Consider the following 20,323-nt stretch of genomic DNA (forward strand, 5'->3'; position numbering starts at 1 on the left):
TCTCATAAACTGATCAGGCTACGCTCAGGTACAGCTGTGGAAGTGGCAACGCTGACCTTTGGTGTGGAAAAATGCTGCAGGTACAGAAGTCACATGTGTTTCCCATGGAGTGGGTGCACTGAAGCAACAAAATACAAACCACATGCAGATCAAGCTGCAAGCAAGCCAGGACGATCTACAGCAGGGCAAAGGAGTGTTCCTCTTTGGAATTTGAAATAAGATGTGCTAAGCTCCCCCAAGTCCAAAAGAAGCTGTTACTCTCCTGGTATTTGGACAGAAGAACAAGACAAACAATAGAAACCACTGCTTGCGAACTGGAGAATTTACATCGCTCTGAAATCAGGGAGGAATTTTCTCTCGACACAGCATCCTTTAGTGAAAGAGCTCCTGAGTCAGGGCCGGGAAGGAGCAGGGACTCCATTTACTGGTCTATGACAGGCCTGTTCAATTTTCCTTGAAAACAAATTAAACGGTTCCCTGATAACTCACAGAAAAGGCACAGTCCTGCCAGTAGTCCTCCATGGGACCAAAGCAACAGCTGACTGCCCGGCACCTCCTTTGCTCAAGTCTCCCTCGGGCATCTGAAGTTTCCACTTCTTTCTGGGCAGTTGAGTAAATTTCCAATGCGGTTCCCAGTAGAAAGCAGCCCGAGGTGACCTCAAATACAATGGATGGTTTATTTTGGGGCAGGGTTTCAAAAGCCCCACTGTAAGAGTGCATGCAGAAGAAACAATAAAGAGGATCTGAAAGACAGGAGGGTCCCAGATTGTTCTTCTGGGGTGTCCACATGGCAACGCCCTGCCACTGGGCCAAGCCTGCAGCACACGCATGCAACAAGCGGTATAAGCAGGCGTTTACAAGCACACATAAGTATTACTTTTACAAAGTAATTCAACAAGCGCTTTTCTTGCATTCAAACATTTGTAATACACAGCTCATATTCCTAACTCACATTATTTTCCTACCAGGGTGCATAATTAGTGACTGGGTAAATCAGTTTGTGAGCCAGTGCCACCGAAGTGGCAGTCTCTCTCCTTTCTTCCTCCTTCTTATCCGCTCCTGAACTGTGGGAGCTGAGAATAAGTGGCAGAAAACACTTTTAAAAAATAAAATAAAACTTAAAAATATATAGGATCAGTTTTACCCTTCCTGACCAGGCTAATGGGTCAGGCAAACGCCAGCATCAGGCAAAGGAGACAGTGGGAGATGGCATGAAGGGTGGAGAGGACATCATGACATGGGCTGACATTGTCATGTCTTTCAGCAGTAGCTATCCATCAGGTCAGGTCGCTTGCATCTGACCACAGGTTTTTTTTTAAAAAAAAAAAAAACTGCTGTTTTTATCAGTAAAGGCTTGCTCTCTTCCACTTATAATAGAGAACATGGAAGAAAACCACTGTAGAGCAGCAGAAAGCAGAGCAGCCATTAAACCGAGCTGAAAACTGTATGAGTAGCACCACGTCCACAATCACAGCTAGACTGAAGAATCCTCATCCTGCTTCTGAGAGACCATTAAGGGAAAGGTTTGAACATAGGTTAGAGACCCTGGAAGACCTAGTAATTTGCTGGTAAAGTACAAAAGAAGTGCAGAAAGGACTTAAGAGTTTCTTTTGTACAAAGAAACAGCGTTGGTGGATGCCAGCACCCAATGAAAATAAGAAATAAAATACAATTTTCACTGTTATCTCTGTCCAGAAATTCAGCACAGTTACTTTGGCCAAACAGCTGAAGATCTCTAAGTTTTGTAGCCTCCAGCTTCACCTATTAACTCAAAACCACTTTTTAAAAAAGCATTTAAAAATTATTCAGAGCAAGAACTCAACTGACATGCTCTGAAACACCTTCTGAAGGGGGCAAATTTGCACCACCAGCTGTTCAGAGATTTTGAGGGACCGTTGGCCCCCCTGAAGCCGGCCATGACTGTTCCAGCCACGTTTCACAGCCGCTGCTCACGGGGCAGAAGCATCAGCCGTCTCCAAAGGGAGTCAAGATGTCAGCTCCACACACAGCAACTACAACCGCGTTACAGAAGTCATTTTTATTTTGGGGGTGGAAAACACGCGGGGAGAGCAACCTCAGCTACAAACTGCGGAAAACACGAACAGCTCTGATGACAGCGGTGTGGAAGCATGCACAGCTTACGAAGAGACCCACGTTCCTGATCAGCAACGTTGCACGCTAAGTTTTCAAGGGCTATCTGGTCTGAAAGGCAATTTTTCAGTCTTTAACTGCATTTGTACTTAGAATAGAATTACTCCTGCTTTAATGACTCTCATTACATTTTTTAATTATAAAAAGTTCCATTTAAAACCGTCCAGACATTTGCACAAACTGCATTTAGCAACTCACTAAGCCCGGGCAGATAACACCAACCTCTACATCTACCCGGCACATCCACGAGAAAGTAAAAGTACAGCAAGAAAGGTAACGCCCCAGATTGGGTAATTCAAAATGGTCCTTGCCATACACCTCCTTCAAAAAGCTGCAAGGAAAGGAGACACAGTACTATTGAAGGAATACTGCCATGACACAGCTTGGGGATAGAAAATAGCTATGGTTCTATTTCTAGCATAGCAGCTGGCTCAAATTACTGCCTAATTCACTTAACCCATCTTGTGCATAAGCTTTTTTCGGTACATATAGAATGGAAATAACTATGTGAATGAGCAGCAGTCAGCAAATGCCAGGTATCGGCTTGTAAACCTCTGTTTCTTTCCTACAGAGCACCCAAATTTGATGCTCAGGTATCTGGGATGGCCTTAAAACTGAAATTTGGTCTAATTTGTTTAATTTGCTGTGCTTGTCAAGAAAACAATTTTAGTCTTAGATGCACCCTGACAAACACATGAGCTTATGCTATTTAAACATACAAAAAGCCACAGAGAAGGCATCAATAAATAAACTGCAAAGCCTTTGAACGCACCCCGCCTTTCCAAAGAGTTAAGCTCCACTTACAGAGGAACTGGTGAAGGGCAGAGGTGGAGAAAAATACAGCTTATGACAGCAGGATTGATACACCACAGGGGTTTTTTGTTGGTTTTTGGATTTTCCTCCCCCCCGCCCTTTCTCCTTTAAACACGTGGCTTACACACTCAGCACTCTCAGGATGCTTCCATATGTTCTGCAGGACAAATATTTCTGCTTGATCGGTATTACCGCAACACCATTAGCATTACAGCCATAATTATGGCTACCACTTCCACAAGCCTCACCACAAGAGCTTCTTTCAACTTAATACCTTGCCGCGTTCTGAGGCATAACTAAGTTTCCAAAGACAGTTTTCAACTTAAGAGTTTGATAAAGTTGTGCTATTGCTTCTACGCTCATCAAAACCAGCCCACCTCCACAAGCCCTAGCAGAGTATGAAGTTTCTCAGTAAACCCTTTGGGTGACAAACAAAAAACCCCTCATTTGCACAGCACCACCACCCACACAGAAACATTCCCAGCCTCAGTGAGAAAATGACTCTCTTAAGTGTTTACCATTACAACTGGCTTCAAAATAGCACCAGGTTGGGCGTAGTGTGGTCTTTGCAGGCAGCATGGCGAAGCGGGGGCTACGCCTGGAAACCGCAGTTAACGTGGCACTACCAGGGAAGTAACGAGACAGACAGCTAAGCCAGGTTTGTTTAAATGACATCTGAATTAGCACGTTCATTAATTTGGCAGCAAAACCACTTGAAGGAAACGTATTAAACACCCTAAATGCAGGAAAGGGAGAACCCCTTTAACAGAACAACTGCATCCTTCCCAAAAGCACTTCGCAAGCCAAGACCCCTTGGCTGGGAAACTTTGGGGAAAACATTCAATTCCTGTACCAAATAACGTCACTGCCGAACTGGGGGCACATCGCTGCTCAGACCTTTTGAAAGCAGCAAATTCCAATAAAACTGGCAGAGCAGACCTTTTGTAGAAACATAGGTAATAAAAGAGAAGGTGCTGAATATCCCTTGCAAGTATTCTGGAGTGAGTGAACTTTTACAGACATGAAGATTTTAAATAGGAGAAGGAATAGCCATGTAATATTTTCTGCTGGCTCCAGGCAGTTCCAATGGGCATGCTGATAAACGTGTACAGAAATACAGAAAGCGTCTTAAAAAATTTATATGTACAGAATGAAAATAAATAGAAAAAAAAAGGATCAAAAGAATGGGACAGTAGCTTCCTACTGCCTTCCAAGGACATCGATATATACGGAAGTGGTGGGCGTGCTCCAGGACAGTGTCCCAGCTGGAACGGGACAGCGCAGCGTCTCTGTAGAGAGCCAGCCGGGCACAGCCTCGCCCAGCTCCCGCAGCCCCTTGGCACGCGAGGGCTTCCCAGCGGAGGGGCTGCATCTGCTCGGGTCTCCAGACCGCAGGTACCCACAGCACCGTGTGATCCAGGGACGGTCCTCGGCCATCTTTCTGGTGAAGGGTCGAACCTCACATCTGCGGCTAGCGCAGCAACTTGAAAGTGTTAAAGCATTTCACAGAGTACAGAAAAACCTACACTGGCACTTCTGTCCACCAAGGACTGACACCCAGGTGACCTTGGAATAATAATCTGAAATATTAACGTGCACATTCATTTTCCAATTGATAACTTTGTTATCTCTCTCACCTACTCTATTCTGACACATGGTTATCCGAGCAGCTCAAAAGAACACAGAGTATCCCAAAAGAGAACTTCAGCAGAAGCTTAATTAAATAACTGATTATTCTTAATGCTTAGGAAATAAATACATGCACATACACTTCCATGTGACAAGCTCTCAAGGGAAAATTTTGTAAAATAAGCATAAAGTGTTTATTTAACTTAGAGAAGCAATTAAACCATTAAGAGGAGCTCAAAGTAGGCATCATGCTGATTATCCCTTAATTGAATGCATTCACAGCAGTGACGTACAAACTGCAACAACTGCGTTACATACTCGTGTTCTTCCTGACCTGGGCACACTGCACAACAAACCCACCATCTCGGCAGCAATATAAATCCAACAAAAAGCTAATTTGAGAGTGCCAGTCCACAAATATTCGAGTTCTGTCCCTGCCAGCCTGGAGATAAGTATGACTAGTACTCCTAAGATCAATTTAAACATGCTTAAATTTTTTATTTATTTTATCCACTTTTCATGACAGAGTGTAATGTTAACAAGAGTCTAATTGCAATACTCATCCGCTCTACTCATCAAAGTCCCAAATTTGCCGTTTTCCTTAGCTTGCAGATGCGGCTCCCAGCTGCACCTAACCGCACACGAACATTGTCTACAAAAGTACACTGCGACCACAGAGTGGCTGAAATGCAGGAGTTTGAACCCTTTTTCCACTCAAGAGCAGTTGCATCTCCTGCGTCCCACGAAAAGGGTAAACAAAGTAATTTTATAATTCCCTTGGCAGCTGCGGCAGAAGGCACCGCAGACAGGAACGCGCTCTGCTCCAACCGCGCTGGAAGAGGAAAGCAGCTGCCAAAGCACCTAGTCGCCAAGAAAATTACAATATGATAGTCTTAATTATCCTAATTGCGTTTCCCGGTATTGAGGCAGGATTAATATAGTATTTCTTATGCTAGATTTCATAAACACAATCGGTTTCAGCTTAACTCTTCATAATTGTATTTCACAGTTCTTGCAAACAATTAGCCACCAATTATGTTCATTCCGTTTTGCAGATGACTGATAAACGCTCCAAATATCAGAATTCTCCCTCAAGGGAGGCAAATTACTTCTAAGTTGTTAAGTAATCTTAATGAACCCTCAGTGAAAATCCTACAGGCAAATCACTCGGTGGCGCTTGCTTGCTATTTCCATGCTGTTGCCAACGTCTAGAAAAACTTTCACCAGGAGAACAGCCATGCTTGGACCAGCTTTGGAGAGCTCAGTAATAGTCTTAAGGTGATGAAACAACCATATAAAAATATACATACATATTTATAATTGTTTATATTTATACATTTGTATATATTTATACATACCTTTATATAAAAATGCATATATATAGACACACACAGACATACATATGTAGTCAACGCACAAATACTTGTTTCAGAAGTTTTCAACGAGTTTGAGCTAATATAAACCTCAAGGTAACAAGTGCTGGGAACTGGGCAGGACAGACCTCATTATTTTCTCACTCCCAGCCTACTCGCCGTAGCCCGGTCATCAAACTCAAAGGCTCCGGCTCACACAATTGAGAATGACGGGCATTGTGTTTCGGTCCCCTCTCCAGGCACAGCTCAGACGTTCAAAACAATTCGGCTAGAAACATTAAAAAATGTTATGATGAGATAATATCGTCTGCTGCGATTAAAATAGTATTTTAAGCTGTTATCCCAAGGTCATCTGTAGCGACCTCGATAAGATGGCATTTGAAAAGATTGACCTTTAACAGCGGCAGGCATGACAATCAAAGGCATGAGAGTTTCTAGGAATTTTAGGCTGGATTTTTATAAATAACACAGTATAGCCTGGCGTAACATGTACATCACTTGAAAGGGGACATTTGGATAAATACAACACAGTTATAGCCACACGGTTACTTATGCAACTTTGCTTGAAAGCTGTATGGACAAAAACCCAAGTATTCTGAGTTAAAATAAAATGAAGACACTTGCTCAGCCAGCATTGGCAATAGCGAAGCCTTCCCATAACCTAACAAGAAGAATATACTTTGCTGACAAACCCTTACTCCAAGGCTTCTGCACGGGTTACTCCGCTTTCCTCTTCCACACCTGTGGGGTCACGAGCCCTCCACTTGCCAGGAGAAGAAAAAATAAACCTTGCTGATGAATAACTTGCAATACTTCACATGCACACTGAGTTAACATGTTTCTGCGCTACTAAATACCTGTTAAAATCTCCTATGGAGCGTACTGTCAGAGAACTACAGAGACGACAGTGTATCTTCAGCCTCCCTCGGGGAGGGAATTTCATCTGCAGCTCCCTAAGCCGTGTTCCAGGAACAAGTATTTGGAAATTGCTACCGAGCTTCTTTCCACTTCCCTCTTCATCCCTCAAACGGGCAACTCAAACCAGTTTGCGTTTCCAGTCTGCTGCTTAACATCTGTTTCCCTGGGTTAACAATCTGACTACATGGAAGGAAATGCCTGCCTTAGCCTTTTCATAAATACCATCAAAATATCAGCTATGCCAATTTCAGCCAGTCACAATGGAGCATATGAAGTTAATAAAAGTTATAAACCTGGCACAACCTGCTTGGTGGAAAATGTAATTCTTTCTTTCCTGCAGGGAAATAGTTCTTGATATGCTAAAACACAGAAAGTGTATCATTAGAGGCAGGAGGAGCACTGTTTTCTACAGCACAATGGTTTCCCAGCCTCAGACACTTGCGTTTGAAGAACTCATCTGCTAAAGACACACTTCGAGTCCTTACGAGGCAGAGGAATCTGCAGAAAAAAAACGCACCAGTTACCAGATCCGATACCTGGAGACAAATCTCGTGCTATAATAAAGCCAGGATACCTCAACGTTTGTCATCCTTCTTAGTGTTCTCCTTCCTACTTCCTTGTATATTTTTCCTTTCCAGGAGACTGAAAAACTGGGTAAGACTTTTCCAATAAAATTATACAAAAAACTATTTCTAGTATTAACAGCTCATGCTAGTTTTAGTTTGGAAATGCTAACCTTTAACACTGCAAATCACACTGCACCATGAAGAGTCTCCATTGCATGTACAGAACAAACATGAACCAAAATCAAAGAGGATAAAGAATAAAAAGTATAGGAAATCAAACATTCGCCTGTGAGAAGGAGCAATGGAATTTAATAAGGCTGATGGAATGATTTATTGACTCTTCTGGTCAACAAATATAATTGCTTCAGATTAAGCAAGCTGAATATAATTGCTTTAATAATTTAGAACTATAGCTGCACTATTAAACTTTTTAAAGGCTAAACGCACTGATTAATGTGTTTGTAATATCTGTAGTCTAAGAAAACTGGGTAAAGAATGTGGATCTTGGATTTTAAACCTCTGACACCATTGACTGGAATGTACTGGGCCTGCACTTGGAGGATTATTTGCATTTGAGCAGGACCGACTGACAACTCCAGCGTTTCTGCAGAGCCGGGCTTGCTCTAACCGATACACTCGCATCGGCTCTCTGTGTTTTGGGGAGAGATACACAGAAACTGGGAGACCCTTAAAAATTGATAGCATGCTGGTATGAGGCACTGCCTTTCAAACTGCCCTTCAAATTAGCCTGAGTGTATCACACTGATCCTTTCAGACATATAAATACACACACAGAAGCAGAATAAGGACAGACACAAACCCCAAATACAAGTCCTGCACGTTTACAAAACCAAAATGTTTAAATTATAGCCCAGACTTCATTTTACCCAAGGACAAACTTCATGAACTGCTTCTCTGCTCATTTACGCGTTACTCCGCTGTGAAGCGGGACGCTCCGTTCCTACGTACTCGCAAACTGGAATAGCTGGAGTCTGAATTTATTTCTCCTCCCGCTGATGATTCAGCCCCTGCCGGGAGGCCACGTCAGCAGGACACGGCGCGGGCTGCCAGGTCACATCCCGGGCTGGCGGGAGCGGAGGCGCGCAGCGGCCCAGCCAGCACAGCCCCGCTTTTCCAGGGAAGAGGCCGCAGGGTCGGGAAAGGCTGCGGCCATCCCTCCGTACGTGGATACAAACCGTTAGCAAGGCTCTTATGAAATGCTTAGAGTTTCCATATTTCAGAGCATTTCAGCAATATTTCCAGTTTCAGCAGTATTTCTCCCTTCCTCTCTTTACAGTGTGTACTGTAAGACATTCAAACTTTAGGATTTGCAAAGATCAAGTCAAATTAAAATCTTGTTATGTGTCAAGTTTTTTTTTTTTTTTTCCTTTTATCAGGGGACTTAATTAAAATACAGTGAGTTGGTAGCTATTATTTAATATAAAAGGGATTGTTAAAGGACCAGATATTCTATACACCAAATCTACGAGTGCAGGTGCATCTTATTCAAGATTTAATCTGCACACATGCAAAACAAATTCCCATGATTATTCTTAGCATTATCAGATTTAAAATGGAGAAGCTAAGATTATTCACACAGTAAACAAAGCATCCTATTGTTTACTCTTGGCATCTTACATGGTTTCCTACACTTTATTGTAGCGTGCTAAAAACAAAACCCATGACATTAAAGGAGAACGGCACTACGATCTCACTGACAATAAGGGAAAAATCCACTCCGAGTTAGCATCCCTCTGCTCTCTCCTCTTACAAGATTTCAACACAAGTTTCACAAAAGTTTGGAAACGTGCAAGTTATTTCTTGCACATGGAAGGAATAAATGATGCACAATCAGGACCTTAATTTTCTAAGGTGACCGAACACCAAAAGGCCAAAGGGTCCGTATCTGAAACACAGGCAGTCACCAAAAATAACACAGAGGATAAAAGGCTCTGCTGCAAGTTCAGGTGTTTTCTGGTTAATAATGGGGCAACAATGAGAAAATCAGCAGAAACTACTAAACTACCTGTTATGATTATATGGTCAGGTATTAGGAACTGGTGGTTTGTAGCTCTGTCTCTGAAAAACTATGGAGTGCACCATGGATAATATCCCAACCGGAGGGACGTGACTGAACCCAGGCCTAGGGACATGCCAGTGCTTCAGAGCTGGGCGTGCCAACAAGCTAAGATAGAAGATGGGTGGCAATACCTCTCAATGATGATAGTGACTCTGTTGATAGAAAAAAAAAACAAATATTTTGGCAACGCAACCCACCGGCTGCGATGGAGGGGGATGCTCCCAGCAGCCGATGCAACAGGTGAGCTTGCAGCACTACAAAGCCAGCCAGCTACCTGAACCTGCATTTTTCTGTCCCACCTCCTTAGGTTTCTCTCCTTCCCAATCTTTGATCTGACATCCATCCAGTGACCACGCGCCCTTCACTGCCGTCATCTTGGCACCTCCGTCCCCACCCAGTAACAACCACAGTTATCACTCATTTGCTTACACCATGTCCCATCTATTTTCAACTCTTTCCTTCCCTCCAAGAAACTGACTCACTTCCTCATTTCCAATCTCATACTAAAAGGAAAAAAAATCAAGACTTTTTTTTGTTTGCTTAGACGAGACTGATCAGCCTTATTTCACTGACACACACACTCTTCCTACATAAATTACAGCTATTTAGCCTCTAATATTATCCATTCCTTTGCATTGCCACACCAAACCACACCCATCCACCAAATTAAGGGAATAATAATTCCAGGAAATCTTTCATTTGAGAAACCACTGCTAGATTTTTAGCATACTTCTGGCCTTTCAAGCCATGGAAAAAGCAGCACTGAAACTTAATTCATGCATTCTTTGTTTTACAAGGTAAGAACAAGCAAGGGCCCTGCAGTGCTTCAAGTTCAGCATCAACAGCAAAGCACTTGAAAATGTCACTCGAAACAGATATCAGTAAACGGTGTATGTTTATTATCCAGTTTTTGTTTCAAAACGTAACCACCCAAAGGCAATTTAAGTCCTTGTCTACTACACAGATACTCGCTTAAACGTAGCTACAACCCCTCCATGCCACTGCCCATCTGTATCTCGTGCTTGAAAACATCACAAAACAAAAGCCCACTGAACGCAGAGCCTTGTTCACCTGTGCAATGCTAGAACTGAAGCATCATTTCTTTTCGTTAGCATATTTGTTTTCTTTGCATGCAAATTTTGTGCTTCACTATTCTAAACCTAGTGGTTTCCCCATCTAGGAACTTCAATTTTTATCATGCCAGATGCTTTTCTGCTGCTTGTTCTTTCTTCTGCCTCTGTCACAGGCATTTCACATGCTATGCAGACATAAACGTCTCCATACATTCGTATTTTCAACATGCAGATGACAAGCAAGTGCACGTTGCACCAGAATAATCATTTTGTCCATGTTGTTCATATCACCGTGCAGTGCACACGACAGCTTGGCATTACCGCCTTCCAGGACGAAAAAGCACTGAACAGATGTTTGGGTACAGCTCCACTGCCCCCAACTACGCACAAACCGCTGTATTTAAGTAACGAAGTGTATGACATGGCTCTCACGGAGCAGGAGAAGTTCCTGCCAAAGATCTTAAGATACGGGCTAAAAAAAACCAGCCTTTGATAAGTCCGTAGGGAAGGGGGAATTTCCTGAACACATCAGATTCACCCGGAATCTATTCTAAAACTCAGAAAGCAGAACGATTCTTTTTCTAATACAGGGGGGTTGTTTTGGTGCCGTTCTGCAGCTGATCAGATCCACGTTCTCCCCCTCCTCCGTATTTCATTTCCGGCGGTTACCCCTGGCACCAGCCAGGAGCAATCTCACACACAGGGAACACAAGGTCTGCAGTCACAGCTGAGCAAAGAAATGGCGAGGATATGCCGTGCCCTTGTCTTTTCCTTGCTGTACTAGCAACAGTCCCGACCTAAGTTTGTGAAAAATTAAGTGGAAAAACACAGAAAGGAAGTGAAGTATGTAAAGCATTGACGTATTTATGAAGTATTTATTACCTGTCAAAACTATAAAAAAAAAAAGAGCAGCTTTTAAAATACTGATGATAAAGCACATATACACATTTCTTCTCCTAAAAATACTGAATTAAGATTCTAAATCAGTCCAAACCACCCACAGAGGTACACTTTTGCAGTTAGAGACCAAAACTCGGCCAGGGTGGGTGGCAGCACAGGACTACCCCGAGTGCTGCCCCACATACAGGGAATACATTAACCTTTAAACACACAGAATATTCTGCCACAGAGGGGAAGGGGGGGGGGGGGGGGGGGGGGGGAGACAAAAAAAAAAAAAAAGAAGAGACGTTCTAAGTTTTGTGGAGCAAGGGGGTGTGTAATTTCCAAAAACACTGCCCACAAAATAAGCCTGTCTTTCACAATAACCTCAGAGTACAGGAAAAACAGAGCTGTCATGAATCCTAATCTTAGTACATTTGCTGGTTGCTTACAGTTTCTTCCATGATGGATTACTATTAACATGATATCAGTTCCATAATTGCACTGTGAACACAGCCTTACAAAAAAAAAAAAAAAAAAAAAAAAAAGGTCAACAACAATACAGTCAGGTGCTCTTCCATATTTGAAGCATGTACTTATTTCAGCAATATAAATACTTCACAATAAACTATGAGTTGAAGCTTTAGCATGAAAAGGATATCAGAATTTTCAGATCGAACTTACAGAGTGTATATAAATAAAGGCATGTGCTTTGGTAGTCAATACTGCAGCTCTACCAAAAATGAGCATAAGATTGTCTACAAATCCTAAATTAACATTTTGAAAGACCACTGATGAGTACCAAACAAGTCCCACAGGCACAAACATGTTGAATTACTGGGAATACAGAACCAGGAGGTTTCAAGCTGCACTCATTTAAATACACTGTCTGAACAGCACTTTGAGTATGGAAAAAAAATAATTCATAAATAGTGTCATAATTATATTTGTAATGGAAATTTTTAATGTACTAACCAATATAAAGCATTCATTTCAAATAAAAGGAGTTGCCAGCTTTATTCCTCTGTTAATTGCCACACGGACCAATTTCTTACCACACAGCACGTTGGCTATAAATCTTAACAAGCAGTTTTAAATTGCTGCTATTATTGCTCATCAAGACCAAATAATCCTGGATGGTGTTCAGGGAAGCCTCTGTAACATCGATCTCAAACAACTATTAATTCGTCATTTCCACAGGGATAAAATTTCAAGCAGTATGATTTTAGTATTTGATACAGTCTAAGAAACAGTCCTTCCAGAGTGGATTTGAAATTCACTGTCAAAATACGAGGGCAATTCATTAGCTATACAATTATTATTAAAATTACTTTCCCCCTGCTCCCATTACTACTGCTTTTTTAGGAAAGGCTTTGGAATGAATAGCCAACTCAGATTGATGCTTAATGGCGTAAGATCTGGAAAGGATGGGGAGGCAACACCACTTACCTCCCTTCTCAAAAAAAAAAAAAAAAAGATAATGGCATAACCTCAAAAAACATCACGGAAAACAGTATTAGCAGTACAGCTACACAAAGTCTATTCCCTTTAAATTCTGATTTCACCTTCCTGTATTTACTGTAGCCAGCGTTATACCTAGGCAAATATCTGCTTCACATCAAAGCTGTATTCACTACCAGTTCGAAGCCCTCTTCACAGTACTTAATATAAAATCTAAACGGTCTCTATTGCTTCTTCCTTCAGATCTGTTGAAAGATTTTGTGTGGGCTCTCTCTTAATTAAAAACACAAGCACTATCTATCGTATTTGCACAATCTTACAGAGAGGCAGAACAGCAATCAAAAGAGTGCTTACAAGCTTTTATCCAATACCACATAACTAACTGGCTAGGCTTCTAAAGAACCAATTTAAAATTCTGCTTAAACTCAATCTTTCTTCTCCAAGCACTTTCCAATACTTGTACTTCTTCACTCATTTTCTATCCCTCCCAATGCCTGTATGAAAACAAAATGTTTTTTCCATAGATACCCACTTAATTTGTCATTAGTTTTCAATCTAACTTGGCATCTCTCATTTGTATTTACTATTTGGTTATACGGAAGTATGCATATATATAAAATGAAAAATGCTGATAAATAACTGAACAGAGAGAACTCCCCTAGACATGCAATAAATTTATTATTAATTCTGAGGCACTGAAGTTCTATAACATGCAGAGCAGTCATGTCTGCAGCCTCTCACACTCAAGTGCCTCACTGTATTTCCAGAACTGCCTACCACGTTTTTGTGGAGATGAGAGAACAAGTTTTCCATAACGCAAGCAATGCTTGTCCACACGTTCACGTATCCTCTTACCTTGGATGCACTGCAGGGTTCCATCCTCAGCCCTTATTGTAAAGGTTTCACCTGGATTAACTTGAACCAAAAAGACCTGTCAAAAGAAAAAAAAAAAAAAAATTCGTTTCATCATGATCTTCAAAAATTAAATTTCCCCAACCCAACAATTGTGTTATCCATAGTTTTGAAGAGATACGGGGGCAGGGAAGGAACAGACGGGTGTACTACATCTTTGGGTACCAGCAGGGTCCAAGAGCCAGCAGAGATTTAAAGCCTACCTACTCTTTTACATTTTTAGAGTTGAAATAAAGATATAACTCAGCTGTGTGCAGGTGAGAATTATGGCTTTGGGTTCCACCGCCAACCTTCTGACGATGTGTTTAACTTGGTCAGATGCTGATAGCTAAGGGCATACATCTTCAGACCACGGGCACATGAGAGCCCGTGGGATTTCAAGTTCACAGGAACAAGAAAGTTTTTTGCACTATATGGGGACTTGACCCATTACATTTTTTTAAATCCTTCAGTCTTACACAAAACAGACCTCATTTAAGCAGAATTCATACACACACAGTTCAATAGTTTCACACAGAATCAGTAACAAACTATTTACTTACTAACCAATATAATACTTTTTTCTTTAAATAATCAAAATATTATCCCAGTCTCCCATGGCTGAATTCTGCAGATGATACTGCTGCACAGACCAGGAAGCACCAAAATGCATCCCAGTTCAGTGTACGTTGTACTCATCTTTATTAATTTTCAGGTGTCTAAAATAATGGTTTTAAAAAACTTATGATGTAGATTTATTTCGTTAATGGAGAGTTTCCCCCGGAATTAGTGATCTTTTATCCCATGCTCTTGCTGCTTGTAAAACTTTAATATTTTAAATACACTTCTGTTAACTTTGCATTGTCAGAAGTTCAGCCAAAATTTGGATTAATCTTGGTATAAATTAAAAATTTAGATTCATATCTTTTTGTGAAAACTCTCTTCAAATTTAGAGTCTTGTCTTTATATTCCGGGACACCTGCATGCAGAATTTAATTATTCTATCTGGAAAGACAGAATTTGAATTAATGTCCTGTTTCTGAATTCCTTAAGCTAAGTGCATAAGATAATTACTGCCTAGATGACCTTTTGAATTACAGTAATCCTGCAGAAACCCATTATTCCAGCCACATTTTTAAAGCACAAGCTGGAAATCAGAAAAACGACACATGAAAGCCATTATTTTGTCTGCAACAACAATTTTGCGGGGAGCACAGATCAGGGCGGATCTGATCCAGCGTACAGAGCACAATAAATGGTTCAGAAAAGATAAGAGGCGCAAAGCCATTCCATCCCTAATCTCTGAACAATCAACATTTTAGTGACAGTATTTAAGCACTCTTTTGCTATGAATAGGCCTGGATTATCCACAACGGGATATGGGCATCAGGTCAAAAGGATCGTAGAGCAAGGTAATGTCATTCAGCCGAAAAAAACCCAACAACCCAGAAACCTGAACACAAAGAGGCAAAGCAGCATAGAAATATTTCAGTAGCTCATTTGCATTATATGCCTAAACCAACAGCTCTAAAGCTGGTTATTAATTAACACGCTTGATTAACAGCAACAAGATGCTCTAGCAACCGTCACACCTTTGGAAGAACTTGGTCGAGCTCCTCAAAATCCATCCCCTAACTCGATTGATATCTCGTATGCGAAAAGCTCGATTTTGTCCCTAAAGTGGGGAGTTGAGTTCAACGGCAGATATAAATCTGGCCGTGAAAGGGGGAATCCTCTCACTCTGCGAGGCACATGCCTACCCCAGAGTTATCAGAAGGGTATGATTTACAAATTCCTTCCCAAGGAGTCATTGCAGAGGTCGGTCCCCAGCCCAAGTGCCTGCATTCGTACGCTTGCAGTTGTGCTATGAAAATAATTCCTTGGGTTTCCACATTAAAAAAGAAAAAAAAAAACAACTCTTCTCAAGATTACATCCCCAATGATAGTTGTTGCTTATGACAGTTGTTGCTTATGACAGTCAAAATAAAGCAACATTATCCTTGCCTAATCACATAGGTTTTTAACACAAACGAATTTTTCCATCAACAAATTTGTTTCCTGAAGGGCAGTGGCCACCATGGCTTCCTCACCCCACCACAAGCCCATGGGGAGAGCCTGGGACATACATATAGTAGCTTCTATTAAAATGTTATATATATATATTATATATGGGAATAATTCCTTACTGGCAGTTCCCAGAGTAAAACAGCTTGAAGACTTCATATTTATTAAAAAAAAAAAAAAAAACCCAAAAAAAAAAAACCAAAACCAAAACTCAAAACAAAACCCAGAACACCTCAGCACTAGTTCCTGGCATGAAACATGGGATTAAGCTGGTCAGAAAGCAAAGTTCCCCATTGCGTGCTGCAGGATAACAACCGTCACTCCACTTGGCCGGACTGGGTAGGGACGAGAGTATCTCGTCCAAATTTTAACTACAGCCCAATAGAGGGGCTGTAGACAAGAGTCCACAGAAATATTTTCACTTGGGATCTTGCTTTGCGGTTAAGTATCAAATACAATGAAAAGATAACATTTTTCAACTATTAGCTCTGCAATTAAGCCACAGGCCTTTTCAAAATTACACTGCTGCCAGGACAGAGTGTTTTACTCTGTCAATGAGTGATTTCCAGCAAGTTCTACCACGGTTTTCACCTAAAAATCTAGCAAAACTAATCCTAGTTTCCCTAGTTGCTCTTGAGTAAGTTTTTCAGCCTTAGGGCTCACAAAATTATATTTGTGAAATTATTGTGATAAATTCGTACCATCTCATCTCTTAACACTTTACAAGGCTGAAAGCCATAACCGACCTGGTTTTATTGGTATTTGGATATTTAAATACATACACAAGCACAAAGATTTTCAAAGGAGGTCAACGAGCTTGACTTCTACTAAATCAAGTATATCTTCTGCACCTAATGATGGCAGCCCCACCACATCTGCACTTTCGGAGTAGGGTTTTTGTGTGCTAGAGAAGCAACACCAACATTTGTGAAATTCAGTCACTTCAGCAAAATTTCAGAAAAATTAAGAGCCAAGGAGCAAGAAGAGAATCCAAGGCCCTGAGTCACCAAGCCTTTGCGTACAGCTGAAAAGGTCATCTCCAGCTACGGAGGATTTCCCAGAACAGTGGAGAAATCAACCTCTGATTACAAGTGGTACATAAAAGCACATGCTAAAACCAGTAACCACCAGTCCACAATGCAAGAACTGCATTAGAATCGAGTACTGTAGCTGCCATTTAAAAAAAAAAAAAAAAAGAAAAAAAAAGTTCTAAGATATGAAAGGACTCTCTTCTGCACTGATGCTCAAACTGGCTACCTTTAGAGTAAAGGAAAACACTCCTGGGCTGTTGCTGGGGGAAGGCAGCTCTGTCAAAAGCAAACGGGAACAGACTGACATGGCCCAACACTGGAGCAAGGGCTGAACACGGAGGATGGTTGGCACATGAGCACGCATACTTGAGGTGGCCTCAGACCCAAGAGCAGCGACAAGGATGTTCCTTGGGTAAGACCCCACCGCAGGCAGACCCCTTCCAGCAGGCTGCAACCCAGTCCCAGCCTCTTCTCTCCGCCCAAAGCTGGGAGACTGGGGTTCTCCCCCGTAACCCACCCCACCACCCAAACCCCTCTGCACTCATCCCATGCCGCACATAACCCCCTGAGAGCCTGCAATCACAAAGCACTGACTAACAAGCCGCAGAGCTGAGGTCAAACCATTAAAGCCAGTGCACACTCAGTATTAGATACTGGACATTTTCCAGCCAACCTCCCCAATCCGTCCCAGTTGCCTGGGACAAATAATAGAGGTACACTGTGACTTCTTTTGTTTATACACTAACTATGTCAAACTAATTCAAAGAGTTATCTTTCCCACGTCCTCCAAAACTGCAAAACCATATTCTGCAGCCTGGAACACAGCTTTTCCACTTCTTTTCTCCACACGGGATCTTCGTGAGAACACTTTGCTTCTGAAGCTTTTAATTAAAAGCCTGAGGAAAGCAATAAAAAAGTCTAAAGATAACGTCTTTATTTTAATGAAAACAAACACAGACAATCCTTAATTGCTTCATGTATCTTCCAATATTCATCATCCCAAGTACGCACATTTATGAGGCAGCAGCAAGAAGAGAGACAGCTTGAAAAGTCACTTTGAGCCCACACTGCTGCCCTGCAGCATCACGAGGGTGCGGTCCGAGGTCTAAGGACGCTCCAGCCCAGTTTCAGTCTCCTGGCCTCCTCACATCCAAAAAGTTGGAGCTTGTGACAGCTGCGAGGAGGGTGTCAGCAGCACAATCTCAAAGGTTCTCTCTTTTCCCTAAAAAGTGCTTGGATGTTCACTTTAGCAGTTCAATCCAGTCAGTGTTGAAGTCCAGTCTTAGCTGTTGCATCCTCAGAGAAAGCTTGCTATCTCCATAGCACACTTTTTTTTTTGCATTTATTTTGCCTTTAAGAATGTTATTGTATCTTATTTAAACAGCCATGTTTGTTAAGATGGATTGTTACTAAGTTCCATAGTTACTATAAATATTTGTAATCACGCACACACCCAATTTGGCAACGATTGCGTTCTGTCCAGACTCTGATATCATGACGAGCCAAATGAGCCTCCCTCGCGTCCCCTCGCCCCTACTATCCAACTCATATCTGCTGGGAGCAGGGGAAGAGGCTCACCCACCTGCCAGCAGTATCTGACACAGCCTTAAAGCTCAGGTTCAGGAATTTAAAGCTATATATGTCGTGGGTAAACCGCCTCATACAAAGATTATTATCCACTCCGTACAGTACTGGTTTACTTATACAAGCGCTTTGCAAGCACACAGAAGAAAATTCACATTCAAACCAGGTTGTTGCCTCCTAGCCACTTCGCTGCAGATCACCTGGGAGCGCAGATGCAGCAGCAAGACATTCACTAAGCATCCACAGGATGCGATACGATCCAACGCTTGCTTTAATATATTTCCATTTTATGAGAACCTTTTCCTTGCTGAGGTTAAACAGCCACTTGCACTGCTTTGCTGTATTAAAACCTTGCCCAAAATGTTCTCCAAGGTGGTGAATTCTCCCTTCCCCGTTCAGCTATATCATGCTTCATACAGTTGTGGGGCGCAGCATCATGGGCACCATCTGGGATTCAGCCCCAGGGTACTCACAAATGCTTTAAATTATTAAAATCGACTGTATTTACAATCTCTGCAGTGCATAAGTTTTTCAGTATCTTACATCTTGGAATGAAAAAAAAAAACCAAACCTCAAACCAAAACAACTAAAAAAAACACCCCACCACCATCAAATATCAGAATAATCACTTGAGTTCATTCTCTATTTTACTTTAGAATACTGTGCCCCAGATTCTGATGAATTCCCAGCTCCGTCCTGCAGAAAGGACCAAAGAATTCACACCATTCTGTGTGCAATACTCTTCTCAGCGACGCATTCCTCACCATCCACACGGGAGCAGGGAAGACAAATACTTTCAACCTCTCTTCGGTAAGAAAAATCAGGGAACATGCTACATCTTAAGCAATAAACCAGTGACTTTGAAAAATCAATAGTTTTGTAATTGTTCTGGGCTTAACTATGCTTTTTTTCCATAGGGCAGAAGATAGAGGCATAAAGTGATTCCGTCAGTTTACAATGAGTGCTATTGATAGCGAAGCCCACAAGTGACAGATCCTGAACCCTCTAATTTATCACCACTTAAACACACACCAAACAAGTGGGGTGGGGGGAAAGAAAACAAACAAACAACAAAAAACCCAAAAAACCACAGTTTATCTGCGTAACAAATTGCTCTGATAAGCAAGAAATGTTAAGATTCTGAAGCTTTAGTGAATTCTATGTTTCATTGTATTCACAAAGAAACACATTTGTGAGAACAGTCTCAGAGCTTGCCCATCAACATCCTTTGGTGAAAATTCCTTCAGAAAAGTTCATTCTGGAGCCTTCCTAGACAGCAAAGACTGCCCATGGGTTAACTTTGCTAACACTACTCGTCTGCCATCTGTTCCAGTCTAAATGCCTGAGACTGCTGAATCTGCTTTAAAAGTCAGAGGGAAATGTTATCATCCTTTATCTGACAGCCGTCTTTCACGGACTGATGCTTCTCAGCTCAGGTATCTTAGATGTGTACCAGTTCTAAACCTTTTTTCTTCTTGAAACAAGCCTCCCATGTATCTTCTTTCTCCTAAAAAGACATTTCTGAAAGTATATTTAAAAAAATTTAAAGGAAGCATGAAGAAGTAACTCCAAGTTTTGGCATAAAATTCATTCACTCAGCTCAGCTGCTGTTCAGGTACGGTATAAAACTCGGCTAAACGCTTTCAGGCTCTTGCAAAGTGCACAGACTTGTGCTACAGGAAGGTACCAAACCTTGTTCCTCGTTCAGACGTTGTCTTGTCTCCCTTACTCAAAGTGTCTGACCCTGAAAGACAAAAACTAGCACACACAGCACTACGTACAGTGCCTGGGCTCAAGCCAAATAATGAAA

The 20,323-nt window shown here is 41.7% G+C and overlaps 1 protein-coding gene across 1 annotated transcript in view; it reads right to left on the reverse strand.

Annotated features, from left to right (window-relative positions):
- Positions 1–20,323, reverse strand: part of FNDC3B (fibronectin type III domain containing 3B) — a 192,319-nt gene that overhangs the window by 130,512 nt on the left and 41,484 nt on the right. Inside the window, exon 3 of the mRNA XM_086754486.1 lies at positions 13,799–13,874. Coding sequence (XP_086610612.1) covers positions 13,799–13,874 — 76 coding nt within the window. The remainder of the gene's footprint in view (positions 1–13,798; positions 13,875–20,323) is intronic.

This window comes from Chlamydotis macqueenii, chromosome 9, assembly GCF_036417535.1.
Source record: "Chlamydotis macqueenii isolate bChlMac1 chromosome 9, bChlMac1.mat, whole genome shotgun sequence".
Lineage (NCBI taxonomy): Eukaryota > Metazoa > Chordata > Aves > Otidiformes > Otididae > Chlamydotis > Chlamydotis macqueenii.